At 42.0% G+C, this 21,613-nt stretch overlaps 1 protein-coding gene across 2 annotated transcripts in view; it reads right to left on the bottom strand.

Moving 5' to 3' along the window:
• Slc22a15 (solute carrier family 22 member 15) overlaps nt 1-21,613 on the bottom strand; it is a 64,755-nt gene that overhangs the window by 8,334 nt on the left and 34,808 nt on the right. For both annotated transcript variants that reach the window (XR_004515086.1, XM_010631206.2), the window contains exons 5-8: nt 18,670-18,799; nt 14,219-14,434; nt 11,030-11,170; nt 8,641-8,726 (exon numbers count right to left, since the gene is read on the bottom strand). Coding sequence is in view for 1 of the 2 variants with exons in the window: in XM_010631206.2 (XP_010629508.1) it covers nt 8,641-8,726; nt 11,030-11,170; nt 14,219-14,434; nt 18,670-18,799 (573 nt within the window). In the remaining variant the exon portion in view is untranslated. The remainder of the gene's footprint in view (nt 1-8,640; nt 8,727-11,029; nt 11,171-14,218; nt 14,435-18,669; nt 18,800-21,613) is intronic.

The raw sequence follows: 21,613 nt of genomic DNA, 5'->3' as shown, positions 1-21,613 counted from the left end.
TTTTTTTGAGACAAAATCTTGCTATGTTGTTCAGGCTGGTCTTGAACTCTCAGCAATCCTCCTGCCTCAACCTCTCAAGTGCTAGGACACCACCTAGCTTTGAGTTTCTTAATGTATTTTTTTTTTACTCAAAATGCAAAAAATCTCTTATGCCAGTTTATTTCCTTATCAAAAACACAATCAATCAATCATCTCATGGTTCTTATGAACATTATGCTGACTGGGTTCTATAATTTGTTACCTGTCAAACATAGTTCATCTCTCCTTTAAAAATTTACTTGTTTCTATCTTCAGAACAACAATTTCTCCTAAGAAAAGAAAACCCACAATTATTCCTGCCCCTGTTGTATTTCTTCCCTTCACCATCAAACGCCTCCAGGAAGTGGCAACCACTCCATTTCTCAAATGCACCTGCCCTGTAACAGTAATCTTGCTTCTAATGCCATCCTTTCCTAAAATTCTTCGTCCTAAAGGTCAACAGCAATGTTCTACCATTGAAAGTAATCAGCTCTCATTCTCCTTGACATTTATGACAAATGGAACACTCTTGTCCCCTTTCTCAGGACTATGGAGCTCGTATAAACCACTCTTCGTTAAATAGCGCCAGTGAAATATCTTCTCCTTCCTTTGACCTCCAATGCTCTCTACTTTGCAATTCATTCAACTGGCATGTCTCAGATACTCCTTTGTGATTACTTGTTTACCTATCTTGTCTGCCCCAAATATACTGCAAGTTACCTCAGGCTAATGTTGGTAGCTTGTATATTTGTTTTCCTCACAGCATCTCCCATAGAATTAGCCACACAGTTTTCCACAGTGTAAATATTTGTTGAAGTAAGAAGTGTAGGAACTACAGTAGGGATTTATTTGGTGAAATCGACCTGCGTTCACTCTCTCCGCTTCTTGGGAGGGTGGGCTATGATATGCCTGATACCAAAAACTAAGTTTCACTTTTCCTGTTTGAGTGTGAAATAAATTTTAACCCACTTCAAAAAGGTGTCCTGAAGTAGTCATGCACGCACTGCTCTCAATGTGACCCCTGGGGCTGCTTTCACCTCTTCTCCCAGAATATCTCAAAAACCACATGAGCTCTTCTAAGTACTGCATATTGGGGGGGGGGTTACCAGGGATCGAACTCGGGACCTTGTGCCTGCTTGTCATCTAAATGTCCATGATGCAAAGCTGAAGACTCCCGAGTAAGGCACAGGACACTCCAGCTGTGCACATCTTGGGAGCCCGTCTCCAGCCACACACACGCAGCCTGGCACCCCATCTACTATTCCACACTTGTCTCCTGTGTTTCTGCCACCAGGTCTGCAGTCACCACGTCAGCCAGGGGTGCTCATTTCTTCCCCACAGGGGCTCACAGAGATTTAGGGAAGCTTTGTTAGACCCTGGAAGTGCAGCTGTCAGGCTGTTGGTCCCCTGGATTCCTCACCTGAGTCCTTCACCTAAAAGTCATATATTACTGGCTATTCCCAAGGAATGACCAAAGCTACTGTTCAAGAAAAAAAAAAGTGACTCATAGAAGAAGAGAAAAATCTAAGCTACCTATTTTAAAAAGATGATTCTTAAAATACTGGTTACTCTTCAAAGTTCTGAATTCAAATATATTTATTCCAATATTGCATCTTCAATAGATGTAATTTTCAGAACTAATTTCTGAGAGCCTTCGGGGCACCATAACAAATTATATCAGTATTTTATACTCATTGGCCCCAAACAGCAAAAATTCAGTTAATCATTCATGTCACAGGGTGATTATAGAATAATTCTGATTGCTCAGGTTTAAAAATATCAACCATAGCTGCTGGTTCTCCACTAGAAGGCCTAGGCTGGACAAAGAACAATTCCTTTTCCTTGCCTTTGGAGTTTTTATTTAAATAAAATATCATACAAATAGAAAGTTTTGTCACCATACTCTCAACTTTATGGGGTTTTACATGGATGAAATAATATACTTTGGAGATTTTTGTGCATGTAGGCTCTCACTTGGCGTAATGGTTTTGTATTCAGGTTGTACCAGGAGGTCACAGATCATTCCGTCTTTGTTGTTAATATTCCATTGTGTGGATATATAACAATGTGTTTACCCATTCATCAGGCTTGAAGGGCATTTGGGTTCCACCCAGTTTGGGGTTATTAGTAATAATACTACTGTGAACATCAGTCTCCAAGTCTTTGAGTCTTTGTGTTTTCATCTCACTGATTTTTTTTTTGGGGGGGCCCTATGTTTATTCTTTTCATCTTTCTGTTTGTTTTTAAGAACTAGACTGTGTTTAATTTGACATTCTTTTTTAAAAATTGTCTTCTACTTTGTTAGGGTGAATCATTCATTTGAAAACATTTTTTTTTTGGATTTAAAAAATTATACAAATTTTCCTCTAAGCCTTGCTTTATATGCTTCCCCTAAGCTTTGCTTTTGTATGTGTGTGAAACAAGGTCTCACTACATAGTTCAGGCTGGCCTCAAATTTGCAGTAATTCTCCTGCCTCAGCCTCCTGACTGCTGGGATTACATGTGTGTACCACCACATGTGGCATACCCTAAATTTTGATTTGTATACTTTAATAATTGTTCAATTAAAAATATTTTCCAATTTTCTTTGTGATTTTTTTTCTTTAATCCATGTGTTTTAGAAAGGTGTTGTTAATTTAGTATCCCAAAACGTGATGATTTTCTAGGAAATCATTCTGTTACTGATTTCTAGTTTAAATCCAACCTAGGCAAAGTTTCCAACCCTCTTAAATTTATTGAAGCTTATTTTATGATCCAGGATAAGGTTCCCTTGGCAAATGTTTTGTGTGCATTTCAAAAGGAGTTTAACAGGTCAGGTGTTCTACAAATCAACTAGGTTGTGTTGACTATAATAGTTTTTGTCTACATTTTCTTTCTGCTGTTTCTATTAATTACTGAGATAACAGTATCGATGAACCTAACAATAATTTTGGATTTGTCTCTATTTTTTTCTGTACAACACACTTTTGTTTTCTGTACTTTGAGTCTCTTAAAAGAGACATACGCATTTAAAATGGTTGTAGCCCCTTGATAAAGTAATTACTTTTGTATTGTGTGTTTATATGTTTTGGCAAGTTTTTGCAAACATTTCCGCAAATAGTTTTTCTTTACCTCTTTCTGCTGGAACTACAGTTATATGGGAGGCCCTTTCATATTGTTTCACAACTCATTGATACCTTATTCATTTTTATTCAATCTGTTTTTATTCCATTCTGGTTTCCTTTGTTATAAGTTTATATTCACCAATCTGTTCTCCTGTAGTGTCTAATCTGCTGTATGATCCACTGTGTTTTAGTTTTGTCCACTGTATTTTTTCATGTAAATTTCATCTCTGCATGCTTTGTGTATACCTTTTGTACAGCTTTAATTACTCTGCTTACTGTGATCACTGTATTCCACTTTCTTAAACATATGGAACATGTTACAATTTCTGCTTTAATTATTTCTTCAATCTATAACCTATGCCACTTTTTTGTTTCTGTCGATCTTTCCCCTACGGTCCAAAGTATTTCCTGCTAATTTTTACCGGAGGCCACAAGTTGTGAATATTGCATTACTGGGCTCTGAATTTTACTGTATTTCTTTAAATACTGTCTGGGCTTTGTTCTGCGATGCAGTCAAGTTAGAATCACTTGACTCTTTGGAGTTTTGTTTTTAGGCACTTTGGGGCAATCAGAGAGGAGCCTTTGGCGTAGGGCTGCTTTGTGGAGAGGGATCTCTCCAATGCTTATTCATGGTTCTCTGTTCCAAGAATTGCTCTGCTTACTTTTGTCTTGTGGTCCTCCCTCTGGCCTCAGTAGTTTCTTCAAACACACACACACACACACACACACACACACACACACACACACACATCAAAAGCAGCAAAAGGCGCAGAGTCTCTCTTGGCGGATCCTGCATCTTACTCTTCTCCTGTGTTTCACCCGGCAAATTCTAGTCACCTTGGCCTTCGGTAAGCACTTCCTCAATTCAGTAAGAGCTTCAGGACTGGTCATGCTCCCCTCCTTGCCCTGTGGCTTGGAAATCCTGAGCTAAGCCACTCTTACGGCTTGCTGGGATTAGTTTTCACCTCTCAGGAATTATTGTCCTGTGCAGCCTGTCATTCGGTGTTTGAAAATCTGCATTTCCTACACGTTTTCTCTGGTTTTCTAGTTGCTTAAAACAGAAAGGTAGCTGGTCTCCATTGTTATCCTGCCCTAAAGTTCAAATTCCCATATCATTTTTTTCCAATTTTCCTATGGTACTGTGTTTTATTGTTGTTATTATTATTATTTGGTACCAGGGATGGAACTCTGGACCTTGTGCTTGAGAAGCAGGGGGCGGAACACTGAGCTAAATCCCTGGCCCTATTGTTATATTTTGATCACTAATTTCCTTCACTGGATTATGAGCTCTTTGAAGCCAGAAAGCAGACGTTATTTATGAACAAAACCTTGTAAATCAGACACTAGAGAAGTCAAAAGCACAAAGAATGGGCAGACCAAAGCTGAGGAGAGAAGCTTGACGTGCAGGATTCCCTGGGCTGAGTATAAAAACAAATCCTTCCACTGTACTTCAATCTCCAGGCAAACACCCGGAATTCCTAGTGTTCAAATCCTCCGGTGAAGGCACAACCGACTGTCACAAGCTTCAGGGAGGAGGACGAGGGGCCAGCACCACTGTGACACACCGGCCACTTCCCATCGAGCCTCCCTGAGAACTAGCCCTGACCAGGCAGCGTTAATTTTTTAAGACCACATCACTATTTGTAATGAATATTTTAATGAAAATACTCTACAAGGGAAAAGCACCAGTCCCCCAAGAGTACTGGCTTCAGATCAGAAAGACCTGAAACCTCTACTGTACTTCTTACTTGCTGGGTAACACTGGTCAGATCGCTTGACTAATCTGACTTAGTTTCCGTGTATAACTGGGATGGTACAGAATATCATCTGCCTAAGAGGAAAATCCCCCACACAGGCAACACCTAATACATGGCATCCAGTCCTGGGATCCTTATGAAACTCCCAGCTGATGACCAATCTGTGGGCAAAAATTAGTGGCCACCCACTAACAACATTCCTAGAGGAGAGAATTTTCCTGGAGGCTATGAAATACACACTGAATAGGAAACTTGTCTAATACAGGTCCAGTATCCTCTATTTGAAATGTTCAGGATCAGAAGTGTTGTAGATTTTCTTTTGGAATATTGGTATATAATAATAAAATGCCTTGGGTATGTGATCCAAGTCTAACCACAAAGTTTATTTACATTTCACACACAGCCTGAAGGTAATTTCATGTTTCCCTGAAAATAAGACCTCGCTGGAAAATAACCGGCTGTGAAAACCAGAGATCAACAGTGCCAGCCCCCATCAAGTCCGCCCTTGCCTTACCTGCCTTACAGAGCAGCCAATGAGCAAGAGGACAAGTAAGGCAAGGACAGGCTGACTGCGGCTGGCATTTGTTAAAATTCGTTAAGTTTATTGGTATATTTTAGGTTTACAGTATGACGACATTCATCTTTGCAAATTTTCACCTTTACATAATCCATCTTGGTTCTTATTTTTTCCTCATTCCCCTGCCCTCTCTTCAACCTCTCCACCCTTCCCTATTTGCAAAGACTTTGTTTCCATTTTTTTTTTCTCGTATTTTTTCTTTCCCTTCTGTCCTTTCCCGTACCCCTCCCCCCTCCCCTTTCTTCCTATTTCACATTATTATCTTTTATACATTTTGATCCTTATTCACACTTCCAGTTTCTCACACCAGGGAAAACATCCAGTATTTACACATGCATCCTATTTATTTCACTTACGAGTATGGCTTTGAGTTCTAGTTTTCAAGGTTGATCCTTTTCCAGCTAGGTCTTATTTTGGTAGAAAGAGGAGTTTATACAATATTTTTAGTGCATCTGCGTTTTGACTTTGGCCCATAAATTCACACAAGTTCAGCTATGGAATTTTCCACCGTGGCATCATGTCAGGGCTCAAAGAGTTTCAGATTTTGAAGCATTTCAGATCTAGGATTTTTGGATTAAGGCTGCTCAACTGTAATTATAAACCACAGCCCATGAAATGCCAAAAAAAGTCTATTTTCATACTTATTCTTTGTAAGTAACTCCTAGAGTATCCACAAATGTCTCAGACACAGAGAATAACAGTTACATATAGTTGCTAAATCAGAAACTGGAGAGCAAAAGGATACCTGGGTCAGGTGTGGTGATGCCTGCCTGTAATCCCAGCATTCTAGGAGGCTGAGGCAGGAGAACTGCAAGTTTGAGCCCAGCCTAGGCAACTAAGAGACTTAGAGAGTCAGCAGAAAGGAGAGAATGCAGGTGTGCAGGTGTGTTTGGTGGAAAAAAGAGGGCAAATGAACACAAAAATCAGTGAGTAAATGAGTGATCTCCAAGTTCACACAAGATGCTAACAGAGTTTTTCTAGAGCTTTCTAAGTTATTTTTCTTAATAGGGAATTATCAGAACTATTTTTAACCTATATTTTAAAAATCTAAAAGAGCAAATTTGAAAGGAAGCCAAGAAACTATTTTAAACAGCAAATATAAATGGCCTAAAGAAAGTTTAAAGAACATTTTTTTTTTTTTAGCTTACAGAAGAGAAATGCAGGAAAAGCTAGAAGACTCCTCACAAGTATAGAACGGATTATGTGAAATGAAAAGAAGAAAGAAAGGTGTCCATCTGTTCTCCAGGTCTAAGGATGAATCAGGTGAAAGAACTGGGCTCAATTATAGTGGAAGAGGCTCATTCAAGCAGTAATAGTTATTAAAAAATAGAAGTAATTTACTCAGGGCTAACAAAGAATTTATTACCCAGAAATAATCTTTAAAAATAGACCAGACGTCCACTTGCCTGAGCATAACAAAGGTAGTATGTTCCTGAGGCACCTTCATGCTATGTGAAAGACATTCTACAGGGCCTTTTATGACTTGGAGTCCACCAAGGGGCACGAGCAACAAAGAGAACATGTGGCTTTCTTGACACACAGGCACTTGCTGGGTCTAGGTGGGAGCCCAGACATCTGCTGTCACCTTGGATTTTTGTTTTGTTATTTACAATAAGAGGTACTTTGAAGAAGGGGCCATGCACAGCCCTAGAGGGTGGTTACCTGTTGTACGGAAAGTAGTAGGAGGAAGGGAAAGTATTAATTGGCTTGCCCCGTGGAGGTGTGATGGGTTATAGGAGTGTTTACGGTAATAATGAAACTTTTTTTCTCTATGATGAGAGAAATAGAACACTGGACTGTTGTGGGTAGAAACAACTGAATTCTCAAGGTGCCTACATAAAACAAATTCTGCTGAGCACAAAACTAGGATGGTTTGATGCTCATCATTTCTTGCTTCAGACAAAACAAAATGAAAAAATGGGGAACCCTGTTCTTACAGTCCCCAACAGGGCAACTGAGGGGGTTCCTTCCACCAGCACTGGCAAGGGTACCAGTGTGCTGAGGATAAAGACATGGGCAAACTGACTGAATTTTCTAGTTTGCATGGAAATCACTTGTAGGTTGCTCAGAATACAGGGCCAAATCTCTAGTGAACAATCCGCACCCTGGATTCAAGGCGCGGAACTTCAGGAGGTGACCAGTGGGAGCGCAGATACATTGGAGGGTTACAAAATAAGAACAGGCAGCCTTGCAGGTTCCGGAAAGAAACACGGCACAACTGAGCCTCAAGGAGAAGTAATTTACAGGAGGAGCATTGGATACCTGATGTGCTCTGATGGGAAATGATCTCTTCATGCATTTCCAGGAGTTATCGAAACTTTATGTCAGACCACCACATACTGATTCGCACCAGGAATCCTAGCAAAATCCTAGTCCTCAAACAGGGCCCCTGTTATACGATCTGTCCCTGGGGAGTTCTTATGGCCTACTCCTCCTCCCTGAAAACCACAGCCCAAACCACAGTTCCCAGTGTAGTAACTGGGACGCCTCAGGTGTGCAAAGGAAAAGGAAAAAAAATTGAAAATCTGCAGGATCTACAGAAACTCTGTACAGGAACAATAATCAGGTTAGATGTGGTGTCTAAGAGACTTTTTTTTTTTTTGGCAGCTGTGTTTGCAGAGCAAAGGTACAAATATATAAATAGTAAAGCTTCCTAAAGAAACTTTTACGTAACACCAAGAGCACATCCATCCAGCGAATAATACTCTAATTGTTGCTGTTGTTACCAGGATGCCTCGAGTGTAGATGGAAACACTGAGGGTGCCGAAGCCACCCAGGAGAACCACTGTCTCATCTCCAGTCTGGTGACCGGCGGGGATGAGCAGCGTACTTTGCAGCCTTGGATGAAATCGTTTTTTTTTTTGTTTTGTTTTGTTTTTCTGAGCTGAACTAACCAGTGCTCATCATCAAATAAACAACTCTAGCATCACCAGCGCTGCATCCCAGCTACCCCAGATGGTAGCTTAATAGCCTGCAAAAATTAATAGCACACCTCTAAGCACATTATTCACCCAGAGAATAGTTTAGGTAATGGAAAGAATCTGGTCCATTATACCCCACACAATTGCTAAATAATATACAATCACAGAAATGAAGCATGACATATGGTAATCTCTCTGCTATATTGAGATTCATTGTCATAAAAGCACTGTTCAAACCTCTCATAGAAATCTCAAAAGCATACCTTTCTTTTCTGGAAGAAACATTACAATAAGACAGGCCAGGCCTCCTAGACACAGAAATGCTGCTAAAGTCCGCTTCCGGCCAAACCTAAATAACACAAACAAATTACACATTTCTCTCAAGAATCTTGTCAATTCATCTGCATCTTTTTCTCAACCTTTCTATTTAAATGTCCTCAGTCTCATTTTTTTTCTCAATGAATAAGTGACAATCAGGAGCCTGACTGAGGCCTAAAATAACCATCATTAAAATGGTGAAACTTGCTAAAGAAAGGATTCAATGAGACATATGGGAAACGAACATACAATTCTTCCATTTCTGTGAGTGTTCACTATGTCCCAGTCACTGTCAGATGCTTTCCACTTCTTATCTTATTTAATCCAAATAATAAACCTGTAGGCACGCACCATTACATTCTCTATCTTCTAGAAAATAGAACTAAAACAGAAAATAGAGTTTTCTAGCTCATTTAATTTTCTGGTTACCTCAAATGTATTGAGTTAAAACTTTTAAACACTTTGAAAACTCCCTTTTTCTTAAAAATACAAGAGGGAGAATATTTCACATCAGTGGGTTAAAACAAAGTGAGACGCATTGCACACTAAAACGTCATTATGAAGTAAGAGCTCTAGACTGGGGAAAAGATATGAACATTAATAAGCGTCTATTTCTAAGGGCCGGCTACATGCCAGGAACCAGGAACTTCACGATTATATGTAATTTTGAAAACAATTGCGGCAGGGGAATTTTATAATCCCTAGTTTGAGGAAGAGCATGATTCAGGTTTAGTGAGAGAACTTGGCAAAATCATAAAACGAACTTGGGCTAAACCTAGCCTTGAATTCAGGTCTGCCTGGCTCCAAAGGCAGCATCCTTCAGATTCCCATCGTGAGTTGGGGTGGAAGTTGGTGGGAGACCGGAAGGGTCCTGTGCCTTCTTTTCCAGGTTATTTTGTTTGACTTAATGCCAGCATGGGGTGGCTTTCAGAAGACACCGACCATGCTAGGTGTTAGGGATGCCTGAGACACGATATTCTGCACATATCTTTCTTACAGCACTGCCAGTGTGGTCAGAGGCAAGCACAGGAAGCTACCACAGCAAAGGAGGGGCCAGCGGCACAACTGGGGATGCTGGGGAAAGGTTCCTGAGCAAAGCATCTGACCCAGGTGCTATGCCACAATGGCGGTAACCTACAGTCACTCTCAGGAGGCAGCAAAGGCATTTGGAGGACAGTCTGGGATGAAAGCCTCTGGATGAACAGGGCCCATACCTGCCCTTCCCAGTGCTCTCAGCTCAGACACAATGACAACAGCACCGGGTGCAGTGCTGAAGGAAGCCTTATTTGGGTTAAAATAGCTTCTGAAGAATGAGAAACAGCACAGTCCAACTGACTCCAAGCTTAAACAGAACAGGGTGTTTAGTCACGTTGGTGAAGGACTAAACAACAGACATGACCTTTGTTTTCTGTTTTGTTTTGTTTTTTGACACAGGGTCTCACTGTGGAGTTCAAGATGGTCCTGAACCCACCATATCTCCAGGGCTGGGATCATAGGTGTGCACCACCACACCCAGCAACAGAAATGATCTTTGAAAAATGGAAGATTGCTCTGTAAAATAACTTGTAAAAGTTATTTCCAAACTGTGCCACTGACCAGGAGTGGCAAAAACAGGATGTTTTCCTCCCCTCAACAAAGTGATCTTAGGAAGTAAGAAAAGCCTTTCTAATTCCCTCAATTCTTTTGTTTTCCAGCCTAGAGGAGTCTACATATTAACTGAGTTGATCATGTAGCTAATAATCCCATTTCTTGGGCCTAACAATTTACATGTGGACTCCAGGGGTACCTCAGTTCACAAACACTTTGGTTTGCAAATGATTTGGTTCTCAAATAAAAGTATTTGGCAAAATTTTGTTGTTGTTCACAAACTCTGCACTAGGTGACAAGCATGACCACAGCCATCTGTCCCAGACAAACACAAATGTGGGCATCTTTCCCAAAATCATAAAACAAGTTAAGTTCACGAACTGAGGTAGTACTGTATTCAAGACCCTTCAGAAGGCAGTGCTCCTCAGTACTGGGTTGAAATCTTTTTTTTTTGGTACTGGGGTTTGAACTCAGATCCTTGCACTTGCAAGTCAGGCTCTGGAACCACTGAGCTAAATCCCCAGCCCTGAAATCTTTATATTAGCTGAAACACACGAAAGTCAAGAAATGCTGTGCTAAAAAATGAATTCTAGCTGAATTCGGCCTGCAAGAAAGTAATCACCATGATAGTTAGCAGATATTGTCTGTGGACAAAGATAGTGAGGTGTAAGTGTTTGTGTACCTGAGTTTGTGAGTGTGTCACAAGTGTGCATTCTCTATACTGCACTTTGTTTCACCCAAACTCACCATTTCTGGTTAATCAAGTAGATGCAGAGTGGGTAGGATGGAATCTCTACAAGGCCAGACAGGGCCAGGTTGCTATAAATATTTCCACCTAGGTCACCTGCGCTCAGAGTGAGACCGTAGTACACCAAGCTGCATACAAACCTGCAGTTAGGGGCCAGGGGACCGGGAGATGAAAGACAAGAAGACAACAAGAACGAAAAGCACATGAGAGTTTGCCTGAAAAGATTAAAGTAGCACGGGTTCAATATAATGCAATCTGCAAGCAATAAGCTTGACTCTCCCGCTAAGCTTTTTGTCTCAATCTAAACGTCTATTCTAAGAAAAAACAAAAACATGATGGGGCCTTTTGAGAAGGATTTGTATCTATTTGTTATATAAAAGGAATGGATGGCCTGCCCCTGCAAAAGGAGAGACATTGTGCTTTCTCAAGCATTTTTTCCATCGAATGGAAAACAAAGATCCAATTCTGACCTTATTTAACTCCACCATTTATGGAACATTTGCTTACCGCAGTTGTGATATTATCTGAACAATTCTGCACTGGGTCTCCCATGGAGAAAGCCAACAGAAGGTGACTGGAGAAGTGGTCCGAGAAAAGCCTGGATCTCCAGTGGGTCACCGGCAGGCCTGAAATGACTGGCTCTCCAACCCCCTGGGATCCAGGCACTTTTCAGCACGGCTCTTACAACAGGGAAGAAGAGACCAGTGTCACAGAGAGTCAGGATCCTCGAGAGGATCAACCGGGGACGGGGCCTTTGAAGAGTTCTTGACGAACTCACACGGGCCATTTCAAAAGCACACAGAGGGAGGGAGCCAGTGCCTCCTAGCTGCAGGAAGCACCTGCAAGGTGGCAGTGTGCTGTTTCCCTGTCTCCTAGGCCCTTGGGCATAAGGCTAAATAAACTAAAACCCATGCAGTTTCCTAAAATATTCTTAAAGTGCTTTCTACCTGCAGGAGAGACTTTACTCTTACATAATGCTAAAGTATTTCCACATGGGTTCTCTGCATTTGTGTCTATGCTGCATTTAAAACACAGGTCCTTCCCCTCTCCAAAAAGACGTGACAGTAGAAGGAGACAGAGAAGAGGGAGAGGACTTGGGAAGGGAGATGAGAGGGAAGGGAGGGCAACAGGAGGGAAGGACAAGAGCGAAGCATCTTATATGCATATAGAAGATGTCACGGTGAAGCCTATTACTCTATATAATTACCATGCACTGATAATTTTTTAAAACCCAGCAATCCCAGTGAAGCAATTTCAGCCAATAAAGTACAACTATGTAAAGAAAGTTGGTATGGTATCAAGGCAGGACAAGAATAAACAAAGCCAGCTCAGAACAATAGGGGAATTTAGGTACCAGCTGGCACTGAGAGGCCAGGAGAGCATGAGGCTCCGGAGGCCTTACTGTCCCCAAGGCTGGGCCTGTGATCCCCGACTTGCCTTTGTGGCAGAGCCAGTCGTTGGGATCCATAACTACAGCTATTAAAACCATTTCAATCCTCTTTATGTGCCCCAAACAAAATTTAAAGTGCCTGCGTAATATTTAACAGTGTATTTAGAGCATCAAGAACTACTTAAAAAGGCACTCTTACAGGAAATAACCAAAGGAACAGATGTTAAACACAGAGGTATAATTTTACTCCCCTGGTTAAAGCTTTCTTCAATGACAGATCCACAGAAGATTTTAGAATTTTACAGCCTCTTCAGAGAGAACGACAGTATCTGGAATGACGCTGCCTCAATTACTGCATATTTTAGCATTCTAAGCCCAAGGGAAGACGTTTGAGAAGAGTTCCTCTGGCTGTGTAAGAAATAAAACAAACAGGGACAAGCTCCTTGGCCTCAAGTCTAGGTTTTTAGAAAACCTTGTAAAGGTCAAAACCTAGATATGGAAAAAAAAATTATTTTACCTGGAAAAAAAATTTAAGCCTTAAATAAAATCCAAAACAACAAATGATCTGCAACAAGTAGTTACTTTCTTCAAGGCAGAGGACTTGAGTGTCCACGGATTCTTCAGATACAGAGTTTTACACAGCCCCGAGCACCTGAAGGCTCTTTTGAATATTTGCTTTTGAACAGAAAGAACCTCGAATGTGCAGCTCCGATGCTGTGTTGCTAGGTCTGCTTCTCAAAGCTCCCTTAATGGCTGTCCCTCCAAGCTTGTGCCCTCCTTTCAGCATTTACTGTGGCTCTGTGATTCTCCCACGCAGGGCTGGTCCTATGGGGCTAGGCGGCGGTGGGTGGGACACAGGCCTTACTCAGACAGGGGAAGCCAGTGTGTGGGGAGGAAAAGAGAATCACCATACGGACCTCTCTTCTCAGCTTCTTATTCTCAAGCAACTGCTCTTTTGTGCTTTTTAAGACTGTTTTCAAATGGAGTCACCTCCCCTTATCCTCCCATGATAGGTTCCCCCGCGCCCCTCTAATTTATACCGTACAAATCAACACAGCCGAACCAGCCTTTAGGCAGGTACCTACGACGATCCTTCCCAAAACTCCACCACGTAACATTTGTAGATCACAAACTGTATGGCACGCCATCTACGTCTCCCCTGTGTACATCTCACCCTTTCAGCAGAATCATCTGGGACCACTGACTGCAACTTACACCAACCCACAGAGCATTTTGAGAGACAGGCGGCCTACGCTAAAAAACAAGAAAATCAAGTTTAGGGAGTGCTGGATCCACTGCTTCCGATTCCTGGAATCCATCTGCACCACAGCATGACACTTCCCCCCTGAAGTGAGTTAGTGAATCAAATGCCATGCAAACCACAACCGAGCACTGCAGCTGCCCAGTGCGGAGGAACAGCTTCGCGCCACAACTGGAAGTAGGCACTCCTAAAGTCCTGTGTAGAAACTGCTCAGTTTCTCTCTTGCCCCTTCCCCGCTTTGAGGGTGGGGCCTTAAATATTATCATAAGCACCTCGTGAGCAAAGACACGTTTCTGGTTTCTATTTACTCGAATTCGGTAAACCCATCCAGCAGGGCCCCTCATCGATTGGTGGAGAAATGAGGCTGTGTAAGCAGAGGTGTCCGCCAGGTGCTGAGGGACAGGGGCCTCGTTTAGTGAAAAACAACTTCTTGCTGAGGGGAGGTAAAACACCGTCACCCTGCAGATGGAACAGACTATCGAGAGACCTTTAGCAAAGGTGTGGAAGATCAGCAAGGCACTCCTCAGATATACCCACCAGATGAACATCAGGATCAGAGTGTGTCCTAAGAGGATCCGGTACCGGAACAGATCCAAGAAACTTCCGGTCTCCTTGTAGCTCCTGTGGGCCGGATGTGTCAGTGAGAATGTGCACTTTAGCTTGCGGTTCCTCTTGGCAATGAGGTAGAGCGCCTCTTCCGCCTCACTCAGTCGACCCTGGGAGTATAACCAACGAGGGGATTCAGGAATGAATCTGAAAGAGATGTCATTAAAGGCTGTGTATTCATATAGGTGCAGGTGCAGAGGGAGGAGAGAAATCACCCACTCAGTACATGGATTCCTTCACCACAGCTGCTTGGCCTCTGACATCTAAAGCTTAACTCTCCCAATCAAATAGGAATCCGAAAGCGAAAACTGGTTGCTTTCAACAGTGTCCCAATGTTCATTTATTTATTAATCAATATTTATCAGTACAAACCAAGAACATGCTTCCAAAGCACCAGTAAAAGGCTAAACAGTTTGCATTTATTTTTTTATAAAATTATCTGATACTAATTACATTTAAATAAATTTAAGTTGAATGGCAAGTCCATGGTACTAAGTATAAATTATTTGTAATGCAGGGATCAAGAACACAGCTCTAAATTCTCACCAGTCGGAGATGGAGTTGGAGTAAGCAGAGAAAGCAGGTTTTTTAAGTTCTAAAAAAGTTTCACATGAGGATGTAAATTTTTCTTAACTCATCAGAAAAGCAAATTTTTAGCAAGTCAGGGTTTTTAATACTGTGATATGTTATTTAGGAAGGAGCGTTTAAGACCAGGCTTAGAAATAAAAAAGTTTATTGAGCCGTGCGTGGTGGCGCACACCTGTAATCCTAGCACTCGGGAGGCTAAGTTAGAAGGATCGCTGTGAGTTCAAGACCAGCCTGGGCTACATAGTGAGTTCCAGGTCAGTCTCAACTACATAGTGAGACCCTGTCTCAAAAAAACAAAACAAAAAAATGTTTATTACTTCTCAGCTACTTTTGAGTTTTACTGCTTCAAAATGCTTGATCACCCAACACACCAGCTTTATTATGTCCCGAGGACCTTTCATGATGCACCAAGAGCTTAAAGAATAGAACTTATTTTCACATTAATTTCTAGTCACTAAACAACAGTTGTTTTCTGATACAATTATAAAATATTGTCACTGCTATCTTCACCCAGTTCTAAGCCTTAGGTATCAAGTTTTTGTTGGTGGTGGTGGTTTTTTGTCTTTTCACCATGTTGGAGGACATCTCAGACAAAATTGTGGTGGGAACATGGAAACCTTGTCTACTAGACAGAACATCAAGTACTCTTTAATCTAATTTGACATTTTTGGCCTAAAATAAAACTTGGATGAATAATGTTTGCTGTTTAAGGCTATTTTTAGAATTGCCCCTGCCTTTCAAAAAGGACAGTGAATTAGCCACAAACACTGTGGCCTTGGAAGCTTAAAAGACAGCCAGCCTGTCAATAACCAATTACAGAGAGCTTCTAGTTTGTTCAAAGCAATGTAACAGGTGTTGAGAGGCAAATATTGCAAACCAAAACCAGTTTTCCCAGGAGTTTTGTTACTGGGGAAGAGAATATTTATGCACAACATCTGATTGCAAACTATAGCAGGGACAAAGGCTGTCTACGTCTTGGAAAAATCCCTTTATTTACTTCCTCATTGCCATTTGACTATATCACGTTTATGCAAGTAAATAATCAAGTAAAACACTGATCTGTTAAAAGTGATGTCTACCAATCATCAGCAGGGTCAACTGACCCTATCTGTGTATGGGACCACAAAGAAGACTGTTGCGATAACCATACAGTAAAAATATATATGATAATAAAAATTAAATTTAGGATTAAAAGGAGTATAAAAGAACCAGTAAGAAATACAGCAAAGGGGCCGGGGATTTAGCTCAGTGGTTCTGCCACCTGCCTCATAAGCACAAGGACCCGAGTCAGATCCCCGATACCAAAAAAAAGAAAAAAAAACCCAGCAAAATATTAATGATCATTACCTTTGGGTAATGTAAGTCACCCCCCACCCTTAGGCTTCTCTGTATTTTCAGAATTGTTTAGAAGTATCAATATTAATTTTGAAACTTTATATATCATCTTTGAAGATAATATTTGAAAAACATTCAGGCTTTGGAAAACTGATTGAGCTACTAAGCGATTTCTCCTTGGAAAAGACTTGTCTTGATCATGGAAACTTAAGACCCCATATTTCTTTTCATTTTTCAGAGGCCAACAGATCACTCACACAAAGGATCACCTACTTGCCATGGACAATGGCATATGAACTCTGATTCACAAAAATTATACATACAAAACTGTGAGATGCACTTTTAAAGGAAAGAGCCAGCCTTTAAACACTGCCTTCTGTAGAACAGCATGGCCACCTGGGTCATGGTCATCTTTGTGTCATTTTTTTTTTTTTTTTTTTTTTTTGGTACCGGGGATTGAACTTGGGACCTTGCACTTGTGAGGCTGGTGGCAACAGCACTGAGCTAAATCCCTAGATGGTTATCTTTGTAAATGCTAACTTAACCATGTTCCTTCTGCTCAAAAATACTCTGTGAATATCCTTAAAGGCGGCAAATCTTTGTTAAGAGGGCAGTGGTCTGCAGAAAAGAAAATGAAACTACTCAGATTCAAATATTACAAAAATAGGAATTTTTAAGCTAGGTGAAGATGCTTCTGGTAGACAAGGCACGGCTGTAAAATAACGTTGCTGATGGCTAACTATGAAAGTGATTAGAATGTTTGTCCAATGCACACAAAAATTCTACTGCATGAAAGGTTGTAGCTTTGGTGGCCAGGGAAATACAATTCTAGAACAAAGAGCCTGCTGTTGTCTGAGGGTTCTGGGTACGGGGAGATGAAGCTCCAGCTTGAGGCAGAAAAGCAAGGGCCACACAAAGGGTTCCGCTACCTGTGGAGGAATTTAAAGAAAGAGAATGACTTGTAATGGGGGTGTGGCCTGGGAAAGCTTGGGGTGGAAGGCAGTTCCTCTCCCATGAGGGTGGCTGAGGGTTCCTTAAATAAGCAGAAATGGAGAGGAGGGCATTGAAAGTGCAGGCACGGCCCCAGGTACAGTCAGGAGAGAAAAACACAAGGGGCACACTGGGAACAACCTACAGCTTGGTGAACTGGGCAGAGGTGTGGAAACTGGGCAGGGGAGAGAGATGGCCTTCTGCTCCCAGTTTAATGGAGTAAGTATGCATTTAAATCTCACCTGTCTCTTCCCTTCTGTTTTCTATTGTGCATGACCTAAATTCATTTCCCAGTAAGGAAATGAATTCAGGTCCATCTAGCACTAAACAGTAAGTAACTAACTCATATCACACGCAGAAAGAGAAAAGTAGAATGATTCAGGGCTACTGAGGGAGAGAAGAGAGCCAGGCTGAAAGGAGAAGTATGAGCTTCATTAAGTACCTGAAAAGAAACTCATTTATTCATGAAGATTTACATGAATGTTTATTTACTCAAGACACTATGTGAGGTAATCAGTTATTACTTTCAAAAATGCACAATACATAAGCTGATAAATCACTGTTACTATTTCTACTGTCTTCACTTCTGCACTTAATGTCGTTGCTGCATTCAAAGATAGTATGAAAACAAATTTCAGTTCAGCCTCCACCAAATGTCAATTAAAAACCTGAATAAAAGCCACTACCTGAATTAAACTATTACCCATGGTAATACTTGTGTGTGTGTGTGTGTGTGTGTGTGTGCACGCGTGTGCGCACGCGTGCACCACTTTACAGCACAAAAGAATGCCGGCACCATGAGCTGAAAAATTTGGTTATGCCAAAGATTTTAATGATTAAAATTTGAGATCTGAAAGCTGAGGGAAGAAGACCTTTTCATGAGCCCCATCAGAACTTGTGGTGAAGTGGACTGAAGTTGGCGTGACCCCTTGGACAGTTGTTTTTGGAGCCCTGCTTTGACCAGGACATCATCCTCATCCTGCTTTGAGTCTCTGCACTCTAGGATGCCTCGCTTGCCCACAGTCTTCCACACTCTACGTGTAGGGTCTCTGAACTGAGACTCGCCTGTAGGATGGGATACTGTCACTAGATATACGGTAGGAATACCCAGCTCAACAATATCACAACAAACACACCTAGCCCACGGTCTGATCCAGGATGGGGATCTTTTCCCTTTAGGTGTTTGCTTTAAAAGAGAAATTGATTTCCTAGGTGGGACTTGAAGGTTAAAATGCAGTGTATTGACAGGTTGCTTTAGGCAAGGAATACCTGCATTTCCAAATTAATTAAGCAACACCTCTCTTCCCAGGAGCTACCAAGAATTGGAACACTACTTGCAGAGTCCAGTTCCTCCCCAAAGTCAGTGCAGGCAAGCTCCTGAAAGGGAAAACTATTCATCGACCAACCCCGATTCTCTAGGTATTCCTTCCACTTACTCAATCGAAACCCCAAGGAGGAAAACTACTTACAAAGATAAAAGAAAGACCACTGTTCCCTGTAGGTTAACCAGAACGGCCAGAGTCCTCCAGGAGCGAATGAAGTATCCCAATAGGGCGTACTGGGCGATGCCAACTGCAAAGAAGAGGCCGCCGATGGATCCTAGTTCAGGAAAAAGAAACCTGTCACTGGAGAAAGCATGGGCCGTGGCACAGTGTCCAATCCCAGGTCACAGAGCTGACCGCCTCCTCGTGCGATGCCAGCCTTACCCTGGCCAAGGTGAGGGGCACAGCAGAAAGGAAAAACCGACATGGACACTCAGCATCAGAAAATACAACTACAATGGGTTGAGCCTAAAACACAGGGACTATTTAAACTTTTTAAATACTTCAGCACAAGACACATGAATCTCCCTCAAAAGATTCTTCCCCCAGCCAGACACGTTTATCCCATGCTTGCCACTTGCTGAAGGAGTTTACCTTTCGTGATCATTTCGATTCTGGGGAGGAGCCAGGCGCTGCAGCTCTGGTGAATGAGGTGGGTGAAGACCCGGCACAGCATTTTTATTCACAGAAATTGCAGTAAAAACACTTTGAATCGATTCAGGACATGGAGGCAGCCAGGATGATACAACCGAAGGTGCTCACACACAAAAAAATGGGCTTCCAGAACTGCTTCAGAACGTGGCAAGAATACTGGGGTTGTGTTCAGAGTGGGTGTGATTCCGTGGCTGAGACTTGGAGATATTTTTGCCACATGGGTCATACGGCTTTCAGGCTGTGCAGTTATTTTAATGCTGGTCTTAATCTCTAACAGAGCCTATCCTTGAAATCTTTACCTTAAATCACCGCCCATTCCCTAATTCTCTTTAGCACCCTTCCTCACTTAATTTATTACCATCAGATGTAAGACAGCTTACATTTGTCTCTGACCCATCTCTCCAAGCTGAACACAGGCTTTCTGAAGCTGATGGAAAAATATCAATCATGCAATTGTAAATAATTTTACATTTGTTTCGAACAAGTACTGAGGTGAGTACGAAACATACTGGCTCACCCTGTATTCTTGCATTTGTCCACACCTCTGACATACTTCCTATATTGCTATTAGGGTTATTAGTCTCCTGAGCAGCTATTTATTGAGTATAACAGTTTTGCAGGCATTGTTCTAGGAGGCAGGTACCATTATTAATCACATACTGGAATGAGGAAATTGCTCAGAGGTATTAAGGAAAACTGCGTAAGGACGTGACTGAGCGTGGCAAGGCCGGGGCTTGTATCCAGGTCTGCGTCATTGGAGGGCTGCATTCTTTACCATTCTTCTCTCCTCTACGGAAAGGCAGTTCTGCGTGCATTCCACAGCAACAGGGCTTTGATGACCTCACCATAAAAGTTTTCTATAATAATCCTAAAAGCAAATGCTTTCTGATTGCTGTCCATAGCTTATCACTACATAACGACTTGCACACTGCTTGCCTCAGTGAGGAAAAGGAGGAACCAAAAAGGGGAACTGACTGGACAGCGCTCTGTTCAGCACTGGGAACACCCAGTCTGATTAGTCAGGGAACGGGGACAGTGTGATACCCCTGGAAGTTTAAGATAATAGCTATGACCGGTGCAATACAGTGCAGCCAACAGAACTTGAGTCCAAGAAGAAAGCATCTTCTCATTGCTCACGATGGGTCTAAATATTTAGCATCCACCAACAGAAATGCAGGTGAAGAGAAGACACCCCAGAGGGTGGGATGCTTTCCACAGCTCTGTCACATGCTGCTGTGTGACCGTGGGCAAATCACTGAATGTCTCCGAGCCTTGCTTTTCTCATTGGTGAAAGAGAAATAATTATACCTACTTCAAAGGGTAGTTTATGTAAGTTTCAGATGAAATAATGATGCATGTTATATGAAATGTTATATTGTCCTACTGTAATCTGGCTTTAGCTCCGTATATCTACTAACAGAAAGAAAAGAAATTTTTAAAAAGCAGTCTGAAAGCCTCCTGTTGTGAGTGTCCATTTCAGCGTATTTTCTACCTCAATTTCCCTTCTAATTCCAAGAGCCCTCTAATCCCTTGCTCTTGTAGAACTGAGCCCATCTGACCTTATCTTTGTAACATGTGTGCTGGCTGCTGATTAAAGCCCTCCCAGCTGCAGGGTGGACCCAAATGACCCCTTATCCAGGACTTAACACTGGACGTGGCCCTGCCTGGGCCTCATCTTGCCCTGAGCAGAAGCAGATTCCCGAGAAGATGGGGGGTAGAGATGAGAAGCATCTAGCCGCGTGATTCCGGGCATCTCTGACGCCTGGCACCATTGCCTGGTTAGGTGACATGATTTCCCTCTCTATACAGGCTCTTCACAGTGTAGTCTTTGTCACGATAGCGAGGATTGGTATTCAAATGGATACGACAGACATGAGGACACCATCTACAACATCTAGTTTTGTGACCTGAAACACTGTGCTAACATTGCGTAGGGAGAAGTCCCACGAGACCACGTCAGTTGTAGGAGAAAAGAAAGCAGTACGTTTTATACGAGGGGTCCACAGGTCATCCCAAGGAAGCTACACGTAAGGGCCTAGAAACGACTGCAGGGATAATCTTTAGAGCTACAGATATGGCAAGGCTATAAGTTATTTGGTTCAAGAAACTAGTTTAAAAATGGAACGCATCAAATACTGTAATTCTGGGTTACTACAGCTAGTTTTGTAACTATTTATGGACCTTTGGGTTTTCATACTTATTTCTCAGATTTATTTTCTGCTTATTTTTAATTAATTTCAAGTCTGCTATTCCCACTGCATTTAGTAAACATCACACTTTTGTAGGTTGGAAAAGTGTCTAGTTCTGACTTCACTTTGTAAAGGGCATGAACGACACAGGCCGTGAAGTCTCCCTGAGTCCTCTTTCTCTGTCTCCGCTGATCCATCAGCAGTGTGTGTGTCCCAGCTCAAATGCACTCTCTCCCTCTCCCCTCCCT

Source organism: Fukomys damarensis, unplaced genomic scaffold, assembly GCF_012274545.1.
Source record: "Fukomys damarensis isolate Sample0158 unplaced genomic scaffold, DMR_v1.0_HiC HiC_scaffold_33, whole genome shotgun sequence".
Classification (NCBI taxonomy): Eukaryota; Metazoa; Chordata; class Mammalia; order Rodentia; family Bathyergidae; genus Fukomys; species Fukomys damarensis.
Note: the sequence above shows the minus strand (reverse complement) of the source record. Positions and strands in the feature narration are given on the sequence as shown.